The sequence below is a fragment of the Salvelinus alpinus genome, chromosome 18 (genome assembly GCF_045679555.1).
Source record: "Salvelinus alpinus chromosome 18, SLU_Salpinus.1, whole genome shotgun sequence".
Taxonomy (NCBI): Eukaryota; Metazoa; Chordata; class Actinopteri; order Salmoniformes; family Salmonidae; genus Salvelinus; species Salvelinus alpinus.
Window position 1 is genome coordinate 47,546,277 of NC_092103.1, and position 20,285 is coordinate 47,566,561.

General features: G+C 44.2%; 1 protein-coding gene across 1 annotated transcript in view; it reads left to right on the top strand.

The window, feature by feature from the left end:
• Window positions 1–20,285, top strand: part of LOC139544423 (methyl-CpG-binding domain protein 2-like) — a 141,802-nt gene that overhangs the window by 40,927 nt on the left and 80,590 nt on the right. The window contains exon 4 of the mRNA XM_071351495.1: window positions 18,589–18,726. Coding sequence (XP_071207596.1) covers window positions 18,589–18,726 — 138 coding nt within the window. The remainder of the gene's footprint in view (window positions 1–18,588; window positions 18,727–20,285) is intronic.

Below are 20,285 nucleotides of genomic sequence, written 5' to 3' on the forward strand. Positions count from 1 at the left end.
GTGTGGTCTGTAGTGGTGTGGTCTGTAGTGGTGTGGTCTGTAGTGGTCTGTAGTGGTGTGGTCTGTAGTGGTCTGTAGTGGTGTGGTCTGTAGTGGTCTGTAGTGGTGTGGTCTGTAGTGGTGTGGTCTGTAGTAGTGTGGTCTGTAGTGGTGTGGTCTGTAGTGGTGTGGTCTGTAGTGGTGTGGTCTGTAGTGGTGTGGTCTGTAGTGGTCTGTAGTGGTGTGGTCTGTAGTGGTCTGTAGTGGTGTGGTCTGTAGTGGTGTGGTCTGTAGTGGTCTGTAGTGGTGTGGTCTGTAGTGGTCTGTAGTGGTGTGGTCTGTAGTGATCTGTAGTGGTGTGGTCTGTAGTGGTCTGTAGTGGTGTGGTCTGTAGTGATCTGTAGTGGTGTGGTCTGTAGTGGTCTGTAGTGGTGTGGTCTGTAGTGGTCTGTAGTGGTGTGGTCTGTAGTGATCTGTAGTGGTGTGGTCTGTAGTGGTCTGTAGTGGTGTGGTCTGTAGTGGTCTGTAGTGGTGTGGTCTGTAGTGATCTGTAGTGGTGTGGTCTGTAGTGGTGTGGTCTGTAGTGGTGTGGTCTGTAGTGGTCTGTAGTGGTGTGGTCTGTAGTGGTGTGGTCTGTAGTGGTCTGTAGTGGTGTGGTCTGTAGTGATCTGTAGTGGTGTGGTCTGTAGTGGTCTGTAGTGGTGTGGTCTGTAGTGATCTGTAGTGGTGTGGTCTGTAGTGGTCTGTAGTGGTGTGGTCTGTAGTGGTCTGTAGTGGTGTGGTCTGTAGTGATCTGTAGTGGTGTGGTCTGTAGTGGTCTGTAGTGGTGTGGTCTGTAGTGGTCTGTAGTGGTGTGGTCTGTAGTGGTCTGTAGTGGTGTGGTCTGTAGTGATCTGTAGTGGTGTGGTCTGTAGTGGTCTGTAGTGGTGTGGTCTGTAGTGGTGTGGTCTGTAGTGATCTGTAGTGGTGTGGTCTGTAGTGATCTGTAGTGGTGTGGTCTGTAGTGGTCTGTAGTGGTGTGGTCTGTAGTGATCTGTAGTGGTGTGGTCTGTAGTGATCTGTAGTGGTGTGGTCTGTAGTGGTCTGTAGTGGTGTGGTCTGTAGTGGTCTGTAGTGGTGTGGTCTGTAGTGATCTGTAGTGGTGTGGTCTGTAGTGGTCTGTAGTGGTGTGGTCTGTAGTGGTCTGTAGTGGTGTGGTCTGTAGTGGTCTGTAGTGGTGTGGTCTGTAGTGGTGTGGTCTGTAGTGGTCTGTAGTGGTGTGGTCTGTAGTGGTGTGGTCTGTAGTGGTCTGTTCTGTAGTGGTGTGGTCTGTAGTGGTGTGGTCTGTAGTGGTCTGTAGTGGTCTGGTCTGTAGTGGTCTGTAGTGGTGTGGTCTGTAGTGGTCTGTAGTGGTGTGGTCTGTAGTGGTCTGTAGTGGTGTGGTCTGTAGTGATCTGTAGTGGTGTGGTCTGTAGTGATCTGTAGTGGTGTGGTCTGTAGTGATCTGTAGTGGTGTGGTCTGTAGTGGTCTGTAGTGGTGTGGTCTGTAGTGATCTGTAGTGGTGTGGTCTGTAGTGGTCTGTAGTGGTGTGGTCTGTAGTGGTCTGTAGTGGTGTGGTCTGTAGTGGTGTGGTCTGTAGTGGTCTGTAGTGGTGTGGTCTGTAGTGGTGTGGTCTGTAGTGGTCTGTAGTGGTGTGGTCTGTAGTGGTGTGGTCTGTAGTGGTGTGGTCTGTAGTGGTCTGGTCTGTAGTGGTCTGGTCTGTAGTGGTGTGGTCTGTAGTGGTGTGGTCTGTAGTGATCTGTAGTGGTCTGTAGTGGTCTGTAGTGGTGTGGTCTGTAGTGGTGTGGTCTGTAGTGGTCTGTAGTGGTGTGGTCTGTAGTGGTGTGGTCTGTAGTGGTGTGGTCTGTAGTGGTGTGGTCTGTAGTGGTCTGTAGTGGTCTGTAGTGGTGTGGTCTGTAGCGGTCTGTAGTGGTGTGGTTTGTAGCGGTCTGTAGCGGTCTGTAGTGGTGTGGTTTGTAGCGGTCTGTAGTGGTGTGGTCTGTAGCGGTCTGTAGTGGTGTGGTCTGTAGCGGTCTGTAGCGGTCTGTAGTGGTGTGGTCTGTAGTGGTGTGGTCTGTAGTGGTGTGGTCTGTAGTGGTGTGGTCTGTAGTGGTGTGATCTGTAGTGGTGTGGTCTGTAGGGACTGATTTAGACCTGGGACACCAGGTGGGTGATTCCCCTGTAATCAGGGACTGATTTAGACCTGGGACAGCAGGTGGGTGATTCCCCCTCTAATCAGGGACTGATTTAGGCCTGGGACACCAGGTGGGTGATTCCCCTCTAATCAGGGGCTGATTTAGACCTGGGACACCAGGTGGGTGATTCCCCCTCTAATCAGGGCCTGCTTTAGACCTGGGACACCAGGTGGGTGATTCCCCCTCTAATCAGGGACTGATTTAGGCCTGGGACACCAGGTGGGTGATTCTCCCTCTAATCAGGGACTGATTTAGACCTGGGACACCAGGTGGGTGATTCCCCTCTAATCAGGGGCTGATTTAGACCTGGGACACCAGGTGGGTGATTCCCCCTCTAATCAGGGACTGATTTAGACCTGGGACACCAGGTGGGTGATTCCCCTCTAATCAGGGGCTGATTTAGACCTGGGACACCAGGTGGGTGATTCCCCCTCTAATCAGGGCCTGATTTAGACCTGGGACACCAGGTGGGTGATTCCCCCTCTAATCAGGGACTGATTTAGGCCTGGGACACCAGGTGGGTGATTCTCCCTCTAATCAGGGACTGATTTAGACCTGGGACACCAGGTGGGTGATTCCCCTCTAATCAGGGGCTGATTTAGACCTGGGACACCAGGTGGGCGATTCCCTCTCTAATCAGGGCCTGATTTAGACCTGGGACACCAGGTGGGTGATTCCCCTCTAATCAGGGACTGATATAGACCTGGGACACCAGGTGGGTGATTCCCCTCTAATCAGGGACTGATTTAGACCTGGGACACCAGGTGGGTAATTCCCCTTTAATCAGGGACTGATTTAGACCTGGGACACCAGGTGGGTAATTCCCCTCTAATCAGGGACTGATTTAGACCTGGGACACCAGGTGGGTGAAATAATGATCAAATCAAATTCTATTGGTCACATAGACATGGGTAGCAGATGTTATTGCGAGTGTAGCGAAATGCTTGTTGATCAGGTAGAACAGAAACCCATCAGTAAGTCTGGACGTCGTAGGGTCAGAGTTCAATACTCCATGAACAGGTTAATACAGCCGTCTCAACACTGGATGTTGCTGTCCTCTCTGTCCGTTCACAATCATTTCCTCTGTGAGAGTCATGTGACCAGCTAGCTCAAAATAACCTGGACTGGACTCAACACTCTCTAGATCAGCGTTTAAAGCAGGGGTGTCAAACTCATTTCGCATCGTGGGCCACATACGGCCTAGGGAGATGTCAAGTGGGCCGGACCATTAAAATTATACCATACTCTGCTATAAATAACCAAAATATCATGTCTTTCCTTTGTTTTGGTGTAAAGAAGCACAAGAACATTAGGAAAATATTGAAATTTAATGAACTATCCTTTTACAAAACATTTCATGAAACACCTCATATTTCCTTAGACAAATGTGCAATTTACTTTTATCATTCACAAATATGCATTGCAACTGATCCCACTGATTGTACAAAGGCACAAAACTTTAATTGGTACTGAAAAATATAGTAATGCACTTTAAGATTAAATGAGACTTTTAAAGAAAGGAATTTTTAAACCACTTACACATACGCATATAAAATCTAAATGTAATCCCTGCGTACACCTTACAAACTAAGGAGAGTGATTTTAAATGTGTAATGAAGAAAGTGTTCGCCTGTCCTGTAAATCTGTAAACTTCATACATGAAACATACATACACATACAATACATACTGAAAATTTATGGAGTTGTATGAACAGTAGAATTCCATCACACAACTTTTGTTTTGAAGCTGCTGACTAACATTAAAGTGCACATTTTTTTAAATCACCACAGTAAGGATTCATCTTCACAGAGCATATTTTTCACATATTTTTCGCTGTGATGAGTCTCGTAGTGGCGTCGAATATTATATTCCTTCAATACCGAAACTTGTTGCAAACACACCAAGCACGAAGGTTTTCCGTGCATCTCTGTAAATAAATAGGACGTGGTCCATTTTTCTTTGAAAATTCTACACTCCTTATCTACTTTTCTCCGTTTGGATAACGACATTTTGGCTAATGAGGGTGTAGCGGAGAGGTAGAGACCAAGGTATTAACAACGTCGTAACAAGCAGCAGATGGCGCATTGATACCGTCTGCTGTTTTCAGTCTGTCTCAGTGATGCAGCTTGTCTTCTACTCTGATGGAAAGAGTGCGCCCCTTAGCGGATAATCCATGAATTGCAGCGAATTAAAAATATTAATTCCATGTCTTTTATGCATTTTTTCCACTTTCAAATTATCCTGCGGGCCTGATCGAACCTCCTTGGGGGCCGGTTCCGGCCCGCGGGCCGTATGTTTGACACCCCTGGTTTAAAGGGTCACGACGTAAATGTGTAATAATTCATTATATACCTGAATTGATTTGGCCAAGTTCAACTTCGCGCTCTCGGGTTCAGTGCGCTCTCTGCTTATCGGCGGTCTCTGCTCTAGTTTGGCAGCTGCGTGAGTGGGAGAGGTTGCGGGAGAGGCCTGGCCGCTTCGCGCCTCACCGGATCTTTTTCTGTAGTTTTCTTGAAGATCACTCCTCCGACCCACACGCTGCAGCGTTGTCGTTCAAGCCACTGACTCGTTGTTCCCCCTCGCCGCTGTCATGACATGGACTCGTGCCATAAGTTCTGACTGAGCTCAATCGTCATGAAACGCAAATACAGGGATGACTTTTTTTTTGTCTCTTTTCATACAAACTTTGAGAAACAACGAGGAGCGCCCACAATTTGTTCTGTGTGTGTGGAAGTGTTTAGTAATGAGTCTCTCAAAACGAACCAATTAATAAAACGACACGTCCTGACCAAGCATCCAGGCACAACATGACGGTAAACTCAGGGAGTTCTTTCAAAACAGAGCATAATGCTTCAGGAAACTTCGAAAGTGGAAAAGTAAGTCAACTAGCAAGGCGTGGTTGTCATTTTATAACGGGTGATGATAGGCAGAAATAAGGGAGTAATATCTATCTCTCATAGGAGTAGATGTGAGTTCCTCTTTCTAACAATCCTCTGGCCTTGTAACGTTACACAGCTAATAGCTAACGTTAGCCGAAGCAACCTAGCTAGCTACTGATAGTGTAACCATAAGAAACAGTACAGATGAAGATGAACAATGATCAGGCCTACTGTACATCTTACTGTAGAAATGATCAGGCCTACTGTACATCTTACTGTAGAAATGATCAGGCCTACTGTACATCTCACTGTAGAACTTATTGTTAAAAAACTAGTCTAGGTTGGAACCGTTGCTGTTAAAATACAAGTCATCATTTTTATTCTGAACTGGAATAAACGGATTGAAGCAAGATGCTTTTTGAGACAAACACACTCACACAGTTCTGGGTTGTTCATCTGCAACAGGAACAGGAAGTGGTCTCCTGCCTGACTGAGAAAGCAGTAGATGTTCTGATCCAGTTTGGTACCACATACTTATGCAAGACAGGGTTCTGAAGTACTGAACCAGTGTCAATGCTGAGCAATGCTGAGCAGTGTTACACTGCCAAAAAACTGAGCCCAGAATAGACATGCTTGTTGAAAACTTCAACCAGACACACACACCTCTCATTAGGACTGTGTGTGTTTTCTGGGCTACATCTGTGTGATGTAATCAATCAGTTTATTCCAGTTCAGAATTTAAAAAAATGCAGTTCCAACCTACACTCTCTATCAACCTCTATTATCCTATACACACTCTCTATCAACCTCTATTATCCTATACACACTCTCTATCAACCTCTATTATCCTATACACACTCTCTATCAACCTCTATTATCCTATACACACTCTCTATAAACCTCTATTATCCTATACACACTCTCTATAAACCTCTATTATCCTATACACACTCTCTATCAACCTCTATTATCCTATACACACTCTCTATCAACCTCTATTATCCTATACACACTCTCTATCAACCTCTATTATCCTATACACACTCTCTATCAACCTCTATTATCCTATACACACTCTCTATCAACCTCTATTATCCTATACACACTCTCTATCAACCTCTATTATCCTATACACACTCTCTATCAACCTCTATTATCCTATACACACTCTCTATCAACCTCTATTATCCTATACACACTCTCTAACAACCTACACACTCTCTATCAACCTCTATTATCCTATACACACTCTCTATCAACCTCTATTATCCTATACACACTCTCTATCAACCTCTATTATCCTATACACACTCTCTATCAATCTCTATTATCCTATACACACTCTCTAACAACCTATATTATCCTATACACACTATCTATCAACCTCTATTATCCTATACACACTCTCTATCAACCTCTATTATCCTATACACACTCTCTAACAACCTATATTATCCTATACACACTATCTATCAACCTCTATTATCCTATACACACTCTCTAACAACCTCTATTATCCTATACACACTCTCTATCAACCTCTATTATCCTATACACACTCTCTAACAACCTCTATTATCCTATACACACTATCTATCAACCTCTATTATCTTATACACACTCTCTATCAACCTCTATTATCCTACACACACTCTCTATCAACCTACACGCTCTATCAACCTATACACAGGTATATATCTCTACCTCTGAGGGAGAGGAAGGACCAGGGTGGTATATTCATTTGACACGAAACGGAAGAAAACTGGTTCCATACAGAGAGAGAGACTATCTGAACTTGAGCCAATGAGAAACTCTGATTTCCATGAAATGGTTTTGCTACGGTGTGCCCTAATGACAACGACTCGGTAGACGGGTCTAGGAGGTACATGGGCTGTGTGGGCGTCTCCTCTCTCTCTCTCTCTCTCTCTGTCTCTCTCTCTGTCTCTCTCTCTCTCTCTCTCTCTCTCTCTCTCTCTCTCTCTCTCTCTCTCTCTCTCTCTCTCTCTCTCTCTCTCTCTGTCTCTGTCTCTCTCTGTCTCTCTCTCTCTGTCTCTCTCTCTCTCTGTCTCTCTCTCTCTCTCTCTCTCTCTCTCTCTCTGTCTCTCTCTGTCTCTCTCTCTGTCTCTCTCTCTGTCTCTCTCTCTCTCTCTCTGTCTCTCTGTCTCTCTCTCTCTCTCTCTCTCTCTCTGTCTCTCTCTCTCTGTCTCTCTCTCTCTGTCTCTCTCTGTCTCTCTCTGTCTCTCTCTCTGTCTCTCTCTCTCTCTCTCTCTCTCTCTCTCTCTGTCTCTCTCTCTGTCTCTCTCTGTCTCTCTCTCTGTCTCTCTCTCTGTCTCTCTCTCTCTGTCTCTCTGTCTCTCTCTCTGTCTCTCTCTCTCTCTGTCTCTCGCTCTCTGTCTCTCTCGCTCTCTGTCTCTCTCGCTCTCTGTCTCTCTCGCTCTCGCTCTCTGTCTCTCTCTCTCGCTCTCTGTCTCTCTCGCTCTCTGTCTCTCTCGCTCGCTCTCTGTCTCTCTCTCTCGCTCTCTGTCTCTCTCTCTCGCTCTCTGTCTCTCTCTCGCTCTCTCCGTCATTCTTCTTCGGACATTCAGCCACTAGAACATTCTTTGAGGTGTGTGTCATCAAGCTGAATTGGCAGACCCTCACTGCCTGTGTACTTTCCCAAAGCCACTTTTTTGGTACAGAGGTTAGGTTTATGAGCGGTTGTCCGCGGTAACAAGACCAAACCTCAGGCCTGAGAGTTGAGTCAAAAGATGGAACAACAAAATCAAACCCCTGTCTGTGTTCTGTCACAAGACAAATGCCCGCTGTAACTAATGGACATTAAAGTTGTATTGTTGCTGTAACTAATGGACATTAAAGTTGTATTGTATTGTTGCTGTAACTAATGGACATTAAAGTTGTATTGTTGCTGTAACTAATGGACGTTAAAGTTGTATTGTCGCTGTAACTAATGGACATTAAAGTTGTATTGTTGCTGTAACTAATGGACATTAAAGTTGTATTGTATTGTTGCTGTAACTAATGGACATTAAAGTTGTATTGTTGCTCTAACTAATGGACATTAAAGTTGTATTGTTGCTCTAACTAATGGACATTAAAGTTGTATTGTTGCTGTAACTAATGGACATTAAAGTTGTATTGTTGCTGTAACTAATGGACATTAAAGTTGTATTGTTGCTGTAACTAATGGACGTTAAACTTGTATTGTTGCTGTAACTAATGGACGTTAAAGTTGTATTGTTGCTGTAACTAATGGACATTAAAGTTGTATTGTATTGTTGCTGTAACTAATGGACGTTAAACTTGTATTGTTGCTGTAACTAATGGACGTTAAAGTTGTATTGTTGCTGTAACTAATGGACATTAAAGTTGTATTGTATTGTTGCTGTAACTAATGGACGATAAAGTTGTATTGTTGCTGTAACTAATGGACGTTAAAGTTGTATTGTTGCTGTAACTAATGGACGTTAAAGTTGTATTGTATTGTTGCTGTAACTAATGGACATTAAAGTTGTATTGTTGCTGTAACTAATGGACGTTAAAGTTGTATTGTATTGTTGCTGTAACTAATGGACGTTAAACTTGTATTGTTGCTGTAACTAATGGACGTTAAAGTTGTATTGTTGCTGTAACTAATGGACATTAAAGTTGTATTGTATTGTTGCTGTAACTAATGGACGATAAAGTTGTATTGTTGCTGTAACTAATGGACGTTAAAGTTGTATTGTATTGTTGCTGTAACTAATGGACATTAAAGTTGTATTGTTGCTGTAACTAATGGACGTTAAAGTTGTATTGTTGCTGTAACTAATGGACGTTAAAGTTGTATTGTATTGTATTGTTGCTGTAACTAATGGACATTAAAGTTGTATTGTTGCTGTAACTAATGGACGTTAAAGTTGTATTGTATTGTTGCTGTAACTAATGGACGTTAAACTTGTATTGTTGCTGTAACTAATGGACGTTAAAGTTGTATTGTTGCTGTAACTAATGGACATTAAAGTTGTATTGTATTGTTGTTGTAACTAATGGACGATAAAGTTGTATTGTTGCTGTAACTAATGGACGTTAAAGTTGTATTGTTGCTGTAACTAATGGACGTTAAAGTTGTATTGTATTGTTGCTGTAACTAATGGACATTAAAGTTGTATTGTTGCTGTAACTAATGGACGTTAAAGTTGTATTGTTGCTGTAACTAATGGACATTAAAGTTGTATTGTTGCTGTAACTAATGGACATTAAAGTTGTATTGTTGCTGTAACTAATGGACGTTAAAGTTGTATTACTGTCTACTTGAATCTCTTTAAGTTCTAGAAGTTCATGTCAGGATAAAGGGCAGATTAGAATCTGGAAGGAAAAACACTAAGGCATTCCTGCGTTATACTGCCAAACAACAGCTCTATGTCATCACAGCATGGTCCTCAAGGCTCTGTTTTACCTTGAGGTCTTCTTTAGTTCTTTATGGAAACGTAGAGGTCAGGGTGGATTTGGGGGGTGTTACCATGGGAACTGATAGTAGGGTTGGTGTTAGAAGTTTGGGTATTGTGTATATATAGAGGTGGTCTACTAGGTGTATATATAGAGGTGGTCTACTAGGTGTGTATATAGAGGTGGTCTACTAGGTGTTGTGTATATAGAGGTGGTCTACTAGGTGTATATATAGAGGTGGTCTACTAGGTGTATATATAGAGGTGGTCTACTAGGTGTATATAGAGGTGGTCTACTAGGTGTATATATAGAGGTGGTCTACTAGGTGTATATAGAGGTGGTCTACTAGGTGTGTATATAGAGGTGGTCTACTAGGTGTGTATATAGAGGTGGTCTACTAGGTGTCTATATAGAGGTGGTCTACTAGGTGTATATAGAGGTGGTCTACTAGGTGTATATATAGAGGTGGTCTACTAGGTGTGTATATAGAGGTGGTCTACTAGGTGTATATATAGAGGTGGTCTACTAGGTGTATATATAGAGGTGGTCTACTAGGTGTATATATAGAGGTGGTCTACTAGGTGTCTATATAGAGGTGGTCTACTAGGTGTATATAGAGGTGGTCTACTAGGTGTGTATATAGAGGTGGTCTACTAGGTGTATATATAGAGGTGGTCTACTAGGTGTATATATAGAGGTGGTCTACTAGGTGTATATATAGAGGTGGTCTACTAGGTGTATATATAGAGGTGGTCTACTAGGTGTATATAGAGGTGGTCTACTAGGTGTATATATAGAGGTGGTCTACTAGGTGTATATATAGAGGTGGTCTACTAGGTGTGTATATAGAGGTGGTCTACTAGGTGTGTATATAGAGGTGGTCTACTAGGTGTATATATAGAGGTGGTCTACTAGGTGTATATATAGAGGTGGTCTACTAGGTGTATATATAGAGGTGGTCTACTAGGTGTATATATAGAGGTGGTCTACTAGGTGTATATATAGAGGTGGTCTACTAGGTGTATATATAGAGGTGGTCTACTAGGTGTGTATATAGAGGTGGTCTACTAGGTGTATATATAGAGGTGGTCTACTAGGTGTATATATAGAGGTGGTCTACTAGGTGTATATATAGAGGTGGTCTACTAGGTGTGTATATAGAGGTGGTCTACTAGGTGTGTATATAGAGGTGGTCTACTAGGTGTATATATAGAGGTGGTCTACTAGGTGTGTATATAGAGATGGTCTACTAGGTGTGTATATAGAGGTGGTCTACTAGGTGTCTATATAGAGGTGGTCTACTAGGTGTGTATATAGAGGTGGTCTACTAGGTGTATATATATAGAGGCGGTCTACTAGGTGTATATATAGAGGTGGTCTACTAGGTGTGTATATAGAGGTGGTCTACTAGGTGTATATATAGAGGTGGTCTACTAGGTGTGTATATAGAGGTGGTCTACTAGGTGTGTATATAGAGGTGGTCTACTAGGTGTATATATAGAGATGGTCTACTAGGTGTATATATAGAGGTGGTCTACTAGGTGTATATATAGAGGTGGTCTACTAGGTGTATATATAGAGGTGGTCTACTAGGTGTATATATAGAGGTGGTCTACTAGGTGTATATATAGAGGTGGTCTACTAGGTGTGTATATAGAGGTGGTCTACTAGGTGTGTATATAGAGGTGGTCTACTAGGTGTATATATAGAGGTGGTCTACTAGGTGTATATATAGAGGTGGTCTACTAGGTGTGTATATAGAGGTGGTCTACTAGGTGTGTATATAGAGGTGGTCTACTAGGTGTATATATATAGAGGCGGTCTACTAGGTGTGTATATAGAGGTGGTCTACTAGGTGTATATATATAGAGGCGGTCTACTAGGTGTGTATATAGAGGTGGTCTACTAGGTGTGTATATAGAGGTGGTCTACTAGGTGTATATATAGAGGTGGTCTACTAGGTGTATATATAGAGGTGGTCTACTAGGTGTATATATAGAGGTGGTCTACTAGGTGTATATATAGAGGTGGTCTACTAGGTGTATATATAGAGGTGGTCTACTAGGTGTTGTGTATATAGAGGTGGTCTACTAGGTGTATATATAGAGGTGGTCTACTAGGTGTTGTGTATATAGAGGTGGTCTACTAGGTGTATATATAGAGGTGGTCTACTAGGTGTTGTGTATATAGAGGTGGTCTACTAGGTGTATATATAGAGGTGGTCTACTAGGTGTTGTGTATATAGAGGTGGTCTACTAGGTGTATATATAGAGGTGGTCTACTAGGTGTATATATAGAGGTGGTCTACTAGGTGTATATATAGAGGTGGTCTACTAGGTGTATATATAGAGGTGGTCTACTAGGTGTATATATAGAGGTGGTCTACTAGGTGTATATATAGAGGTGGTCTACTAGGTGTATATATAGAGGTGGTCTACTAGGTGTATATATAGAGGTGGTCTACTAGGTGTGTATATAGAGGTGGTCTACTAGGTGTTGTGTATATAGAGGTGGTCTACTAGGTGTGTATATAGAGGTGGTCTACTAGGTGTGTATATAGAGGTGGTCTACTAGGTGTTGTGTATATAGAGGTGGTCTACTAGGTGTTGTGTATATAGAGGTGGTCTACTAGGTGTATATATAGAGGTGGTCTACTAGGTGTATATATAGAGGTGGTCTACTAGGTGTATATATAGAGGTGGTCTACTAGGTGTTGTGTATATAGAGGTGGTCTACTAGGTGTATATATAGAGGTGGTCTACTAGGTGTATATATAGAGGTGGTCTACTAGGTGTATATATAGAGGTGGTCTACTAGGTGTATATATAGAGGTGGTCTACTAGGTGTATATATAGAGGTGGTCTACTAGGTGTATATATAGAGGTGGTCTACTAGGTGTTGTGTATATAGAGGTGGTCTACTAGGTGTGTATATAGAGGTGGTCTACTAGGTGTATATATAGAGGTGGTCTACTAGGTGCGTATATAGAGGTGGTCTACTAGGTGCGTATATAGAGGTGGTCTACTAGGTGTATATATAGAGGTGGTCTACTAGGTGTATATATAGAGGTGGTCTACTAGGTGTATATATAGAGGTGGTCTACTAGGTGTATATATAGAGGTGGTCTACTAGGTGTGTATATAGAGGTGGTCTACTAGGTGTATATATAGAGGTGGTCTACTAGGTGTATATATAGAGGTGGTCTACTAGGTGTATATAGAGGTGGTCTACTAGGTGTATATATAGAGGTGGTCTACTAGGTGTATATATAGAGGTGGTCTACTAGGTGTATATATAGAGGTGGTCTACTAGGTGTATATATAGAGGTGGTCTACTAGGTGTGTATATAGAGGTGGTCTACTAGGTGTATATATAGAGGTGGTCTACTAGGTGTATATAGAGGTGGTCTACTAGGTGTATATATAGAGGTGGTCTACTAGGTGTATATATAGAGGTGGTCTACTAGGTGTATATATAGAGGTGGTCTACTAGGTGTATATAGAGGTGGTCTACTAGGTGTATATAGAGGTGGTCTACTAGGTGTGTATATAGAGGTGGTCTACTAGGTGTATATAGAGGTGGTCTACTAGGTGTATATATAGAGGTGGTCTACTAGGTGTATATATAGAGGTGGTCTACTAGGTGTGTATATAGAGGTGGTCTACTAGGTGTATATATAGAGGTGGTCTACTAGGTGTGTATATAGAGGTGGTCTACTAGGTGTATATATAGAGGTGGTCTACTAGGTGTGTATATAGAGGTGGTCTACTAGGTGTGTATATAGAGGTGGTCTACTAGGTGTATATATAGAGGTGGTCTACTAGGTGTGTATATAGAGGTGGTCTACTAGGTGTATATATAGAGGTGGTCTACTAGGTGTATATATAGAGGTGGTCTACTAGGTGTGTATATAGAGGTGGTCTACTAGGTGTGTATATAGAGGTGGTCTACTAGGTGTGTATATAGAGGTGGTCTACTAGGTGTATATAGAGGTGGTCTACTAGGTGTGTATATAGAGGTGGTCTACTAGGTGTATATAGCGGTGGTCTACTAGGTGTATATATAGAGGTGGTCTACTAGGTGTGTATATAGAGGTGGTCTACTAGGTGTATATATAGAGGTGGTCTACTAGGTGTGTATATAGAGGTGGTCTACTAGGTGTATATATAGAGGTGGTCTACTAGGTGTATATATAGAGGTGGTCTACTAGGTGTATATATAGAGGTGGTCTACTAGGTGTGTATATAGAGGTGGTCTACTAGGTGTTGTGTGTGGAGTTGATCTATGATCTTCCTCTCTCAGTCCACGATGCTCCTCTCTCAGTCCACTATGCTCCTCTCCCAGTCCACGAATCTCCTCTCCCAGTCCACGATGTTCCTCTCCCATTCCACGATGCTCTTCTCCCAGTCCACGATGCTCCTCTCCCAGTCCACGGTGCTCCTCTCCCAGTCCACGATGCTCTTCTCCCAGTCCACGGTGCTCCTCTCCCAGTCCACGATGCTCTTCTCCCAGTCCACGATGCCCCTCTCCCAGTCCACGGTGCTCCTCTCCCAGTCCACAATGCTCTTCTCCCAGTCCACGATGCCCCTCTCCCAGTCCACGGTGCTCCTCTCCCAGTCCACAATGCTCTTCTCCCAGTCCACGATGCTCTTCTCCCAGTCCACGATGCTCTTCTCCCAGTCCACGATGCTCTTCTCCCAGTCCACGATGCTCTTCTCCAGTCCCTGTGTGCTAATGAATAAACAGATCCTGGTCTCCAGTTGGGCCTGTGTGTGTCAGTGTGCCCTGAGCCGGTGTTGATTGGCTGACAGGCGTTGGCTTCAGCTCGGCCTCACTCTGCTCTGCTCTACTGCTCTCTACGTGTCATCGCTAGGGAGGAGTCCCCTCCCTCCCCTGTTGTGTCTGCCAAACCACAGATCAGAGTTAACCTTTCAACTGCCGCTCCTCAGACTGCTACACACACACACACACACACACACACACACACACACACACACACACACACACACACACACACACACACAGCCATGTGAGTGAGCGCCTCAATAAGCAGCCTCACTCAGCCAACTGTCTACTTTGAATGTTGTCTGTCTGTCTGCCTCACTAGTTGTCGTTCTGTCAGCCTCACTAGTTGTCTGTCTGTCTGCCTCACTAGTTTTCTGTCTGTCTGCCTCACTAGTTGTCTGTCTGTCTCCCTCACTAGTTGTCGTTCTGTCAGCCTCACTAGTTGTCTGTCTGTCTGCCTCACTAGTTGTCTGTCTGTCTGCCTCACTAGTTGTCTGTCTGTCTGCCTCACTAGTTGTCTGTCTGTCTGCCTCACTAGTTGTCTGTCTGTCTGCCTCACTAGTTGTCTGTCTGTCTGCCTCACTAGTTGTCTGTCTGTCTGCCTCACTAGTTGTCTGTCTGTCTGTCTGCCTCACTAGTTGCCTGTCTGTCTGCCTCACTAGTTGTCTGTCTGTCTGTCTGCCTCACTAGTTGTCTGTCTGTCTGCCTCACTAGTTGTCTGTCTGTCTGTCTGTCTGTCTGTCTGTCTGTCTGTCTGTCTGTCTGTCTGTCTGCCTCACTAGTTGTCTGTCTGCCTCACTAGTTGTCTGGCTCACTGTCTGCCTCACTAGTTGTCTGTCTGTCTGTCTGCCTCACTAGTTGTCTGTCTGTCTCACTAGTTGTCTGTATGTCTGTCTGCCTCACTAGTTGTCTGTCTGTCTGTCTGTCTCACTAGTTGTCTGTCTGTCTGTCTGCCTCACTAGTTGTCTGTCTGTCTGTCTGCCTCACTAGTTGTCTGTCTGTCTGTCTGCCTCACTAGTTGTCTGTCTGTCTGTCTGTCTGCCTCACTAGTTGTCTGTCTGTCTGTCTGCCTCACTAGTTGTCTGTCTGTCTGCCTCACTAGTTGCCTGTCTGTCTGTCTGCCTCACTAGTTGTCTGTCTGTCTGTCTGCCTCACTAGTTGTCTGTCTGTCTGTCTGTCTGCCTCACTAGTTGTCTGTCTGTCTGTCTGCCCCACTAGTTGTCTGTCTGTCTGCCTCACTAGTTGTCTGTCTGCCTCACTAGTTGTTTGAATCATAAACTTGTTTTCGTCCTGTTGCGCTTCCACTGACCTGTAGAACCAAACAGTCACTGACTTTAGTGTTGTTAGTTTCTGTGGAAACGGTCCCTGACTTTAGTGTTGTTAGTTTCTGTGGAAACGGTCCCTGACTTTAGTGTTGATAGTTTCTGTAGAAACAGTCCCTGACTTTAGTGTTGTTAGTTTCTGTAGAAACGGTCCCTGACTTTAGTGTTGTTAGTTTCTGTGGAAACGGTCCCTGACTTTAGTGTTGTTAGTTTCTGTGGAAACGGTCCCTGACTTTAGTGTTGTTAGTTTCTGTAGAAACGGTCCCTGACTTTAGTGTTGTTAGTTTCTGTGGAAACGGTCCCTGACTTTAGTGTTGTTAGTTTCTGTGGAAACGGTCCCTGACTTTAGTGTTGTTAGTTTCTGTAGAAATGGTCCCTGACTTTAGTGTTGTTAGTTTCTGTGGAAACGGTCCCTGACTTTAGTGTTGTTAGTTTCTGTGGAAACGGTCCCTGACTTTAGTGTTGTTAGTTTCTGTGGAAACGGTCCCTGACTTTAGTGTTGTTAGTTTCTGTGGAAACGGTCCCTGACTTTAGTGTTGTTAGTTTCTGTGGAAACGGTCCCTGACTTTAGTGTTGATAGTTTCTGTAGAAACAGTCCCTGACTTTAGTGTTGTTAGTTTCTGTAGAAACGGTCCCTGACTTTAGTGTTGTTAGTTTCTGTGGAAACGGTCCCTGACTTTGTTGTTAGTTTCTGTAGAAACGGTCCCTGACTTTAGTGTTGTTAGTTTCTGTGGAAACGGTCCCTGACTTTAGTGTTGTTAGTTTCTGTGGAAACGGTCCCTGACTTTAGTGTTGTTAGTTTCTGTAGAAACGGTCCCTGACTTTAGTGTTGTTAGTTTCTGTAGAAACGGTCCCTGACTTTAGTGTTGTTAGTTTCTATAGAAACGGTCCCTGACTTTAGTGTTGTTAGTTTCTGTGGAAACGGTCCCTGACTTTAGTGTTGTTAGTTTCTGTAGAAACGGTCCCTGACTTTAGTGTTGTTAGTTTCTGTGGAAACGGTCCCTGACTTTAGTGTTGTTAGTTTCTGTGGAAACGGTCCCTGACTTTAGTGTTGTTAGTTTCTGTGGAAACGGTCCCTGACTTTAGTGTTGTTAGTTTCTGTGGAAACGGTCCCTGACTTTAGTGTTGTTAGTTTCTGTGGAAACGGTCCCTGACTTTAGTGTTGTTAGTTTCTGTAGAAACGGTCCCTGACTTTAGTGTTGTTAGTTTCTGTGGAAACGGTCCCTGACTTTAGTGTTGTTAGTTTCTGTGGAAACGGTCCCTGACTTTAGTGTTGTTAGTTTCTGTGGAAACGGTCCCTGACTTTAGTGTTGTTAGTTTCTGTGGAAACGGTCCCTGACTTTAGTGTTGTTAGTTTCTGTGGAAACGGTCCCTGACTTTAGTGTTGTTAGTTTCTGTGGAAACGGTCCCTGACTTTAGTGTTGTTAGTTTCTGTGGAAACGGTCCCTGACTTTAGTGTTGTTAGTTTCTGTAGAAACGGTCCCTGACTTTAGTATTGTTAGTTTCTGATTCAGCAGGTTTGCAAGTCGTTTTCTTTTGCTTTTGTTTATGACACTGCTGATTGACTTGCTCAGTCGTTTCTTGCCACACAATGATTACTGTAATAAAGGTCATTAGGAACCTGATCAAACCAGTGTAACGTTATGCCCTCTGCTTGCTAGAGGTAGACTAAATCACGGCTTACCTTCTTAGTTTGGCTACTGCAGTTCAGACGATGGTTTTCCTACACAAGACGAGATCTCATGATCTCATGTTCTACTGAATGTGTTTACACGTTCAGCTGTAAAAAAAGGAGCGCACGAGAAAAAGAGGAGCGCACGAGAAAAAAGAGGAGCGCACGAGAAAAAGAGGAGCGCACGAGAAAAAAGAGGAGCGCACGAGAAAAAAGAGGAGCGCACGAGAAAAAAGAGGAGCGCACGAGGAAAAAAGGAGCGCACGAGAAAAAAGAGGAGCGCACGAGAAAAAAGAGGAGCGCACGAGAAAAAAGAGGAGCGCACGAGAAAAAAGAGGAGCGCACGAGAAAAAAGAGGAGCGCACGAGAAAAAAGAGGAGCGCACGAGAAAAAAGTGGAGCGCACGAGAAAAAGAGGAGCGCACGAGAAAAAGAGGAGTGCACGAGTGCCCAAAGCAGGGGGATGAGGGGTGGCAAACTATTAAAAGGAAGGTTCGGCTACCCGGACTATTTGCATTGTGTGCCCCCCCCCAACCCCTCTTTAACGCTGCTGCTACTCTCTGTTTATCATATATTCACAGTCACTTTAACTATACATCCATGTACATACTACCTCAATTGGGCCGACAAACCAGTGCTCCCCCACATTGGCTAACTGGGCTATCTGCATTGTGTCTCGCCACCCACCACCCACCAACCCCTCTTTTACGCTACTGCTACTCTCTGTTCATCATATATGCATAGTCACTTTCACCACATCTACATGTACAAACTACCCCAATCAGCCTGACTAACCGGTGTCTGTATGTAGCCTCGCTACTTTTATAGCCTCGCTACTGTATATAGCCTGTCTTTTTACTGTTGTTTTATTTCTTTACTTACATATTGTTCACCTAATACATTTTTTTGCACTATTGGTTAGAACCTGTAAGTAAGCATTTCACTGTAAGGTCTACCTACACCTGTTGTATTCGGCGCACGTGACAAATAAACTTTGATTTGATTCCCTTCGCGGTTTTATGACGGGACTGCTTCCTGATGGCTCATGGAAGTACCAACACACAAAGAGTGGACTTTGCTTAACCTACTAACACACTATCTCTCTCTTTTTCTCTCTCTCTCTCTCTCTCTCTCTCTCTCTCTCTCTCTCTCTCTCTCTCTCTATTGCTCTCTTCCGCTCCTTGATTTTTCTATTTTTGCTTGTCGTTTATTAATAATACATATTTGTTATATTGCTTTTCTAAAAGCCCTTTGATCATCCCTCTCTCCTGTCGTTTAATTGAGCTTGTCACTCTCCCCCTCTCCTTTTCAGGGTAAACCAGACCTGAACACAGCACTTCCTATCAGACAGACAGCCTCCATCTTTAAACAGCCTGTCACCAAAGTTGTGAACCACCCCAACAACAAGGTGAAGACAGACCTGCAGAGAGCCACAGAGCAGCCCAGACAGGTGAGATATATACACATACACACACACACACACACACACACACACACACACACACACACACACACACACACACACACACACACACACACACACATGCTGAGTAACTCAATCTCTGTAGTGACTGGTACTCTATTACCCAGAGGGAGGGGTTGATCATGAGATGCATCCTGCATCCAAAAAGGTGAAAGGTCACTGGCTATCATTGGCGAGAGTAGCTGCTAACTGCGTCAACCCATTGAGAAATGTTCACAGTAATCTAATCTCATTTTTCTTTTTACAAAGACTTGGAAAACAGTTACAAATGAAGACTCTAGTTGTGAGTTTTTGAACTGGTCTGCAGCCAGCAATGCTGCTTCAGTCTCCTGACACCAGCGTCACAGCCTCTCATTGTCTAGTGGGTACTACGTAGGCTAGCCACAACGTCACACTAGTTACACAGTAGAGCAAAGCCCGCTAAACCTATTATGTAAATAACTGTAACTGAACCAGGGTGTCATGTCTGGCGACGACCACTAGAGGCTGCTAAAGGACCACAGATCTAGAGCTGTAGCTGCTCACTGTGTTACAGCAGCACCGCTCAGCATGAACACGGCAGCAGCACCACGCTGAGACTGGGACTGTAGGAGCCGTTATAGAGCCAGCCATAGCCGTTATAGAGCCAGCCATAGCCGTTATAGAGCCAGCCATAGCCGTTATAGAGCCAGCCATAGCCGTTATAGAGCCAGCCATAGCCGTTATAGAGCCAGCCATAGCCGTTATAGAGCCTGCCATAGCCGTTATAGAGCCTGCCATAGCCGTTATAGAGCCTGCCATAGCCGTTATAGAGCCAGCCATAGCCGTTATAGAGCCAGCCATAGCCGTTATAGAGCCAGCCATAGCCGTTATAGAGCCAGCCATAGCCGTTATAGAGCCAGCCATAGCCGTTATAGAACCAGCCATAGCCGTTATAGAGCCAGCCATAGCCGTTATAGAGCCAGCCATAGCCGTTATAGAGCCAGCCATAGCCGTTATAGAGCCAGCCATAGCCGTTATAGAGCCAGCCATAGCCGTTATAGAGCCAGCCATAGCCGTTATAGAGCCAGCCATAGCCGTTATAGAACCAGCCATAGCCGTTATAGAGCCAGCCATAGCCGTTATAGAGCCAGCCATAGCCGTTATAGAACCAGCCATAGCCGTTATAGAGCCAGCCATAGCCGTTATAGAGCCAGCCATAGCCGTTATAGAGCCAGCCATAGCCGTTATAGAGCCAGCCATAGCCGTTATAGAGCCAGCCATAGCCGTTATAGAACCAGCCATAGCCGTTATAGAGCCAGCCATAGCCGTTATAGAGCCTGCCATAGCCGTTATAGAGCCAGCCATAGCCGTTATAGAGCCAGCCATAGCCGTTATAGAACCAGCCATAGCCGTTATAGAGCCAGCCATAGCCGTTATAGAGCCAGCCATAGCCGTTATAGAGCCAGCCATAGCCGTTATAGAGCCAGCCATAGCCGTTATAGAGCCAGCCATAGCCGTTATAGAGCCAGCCATAGCCGTTATAGAGCCAGCCATAGCCGTTATAG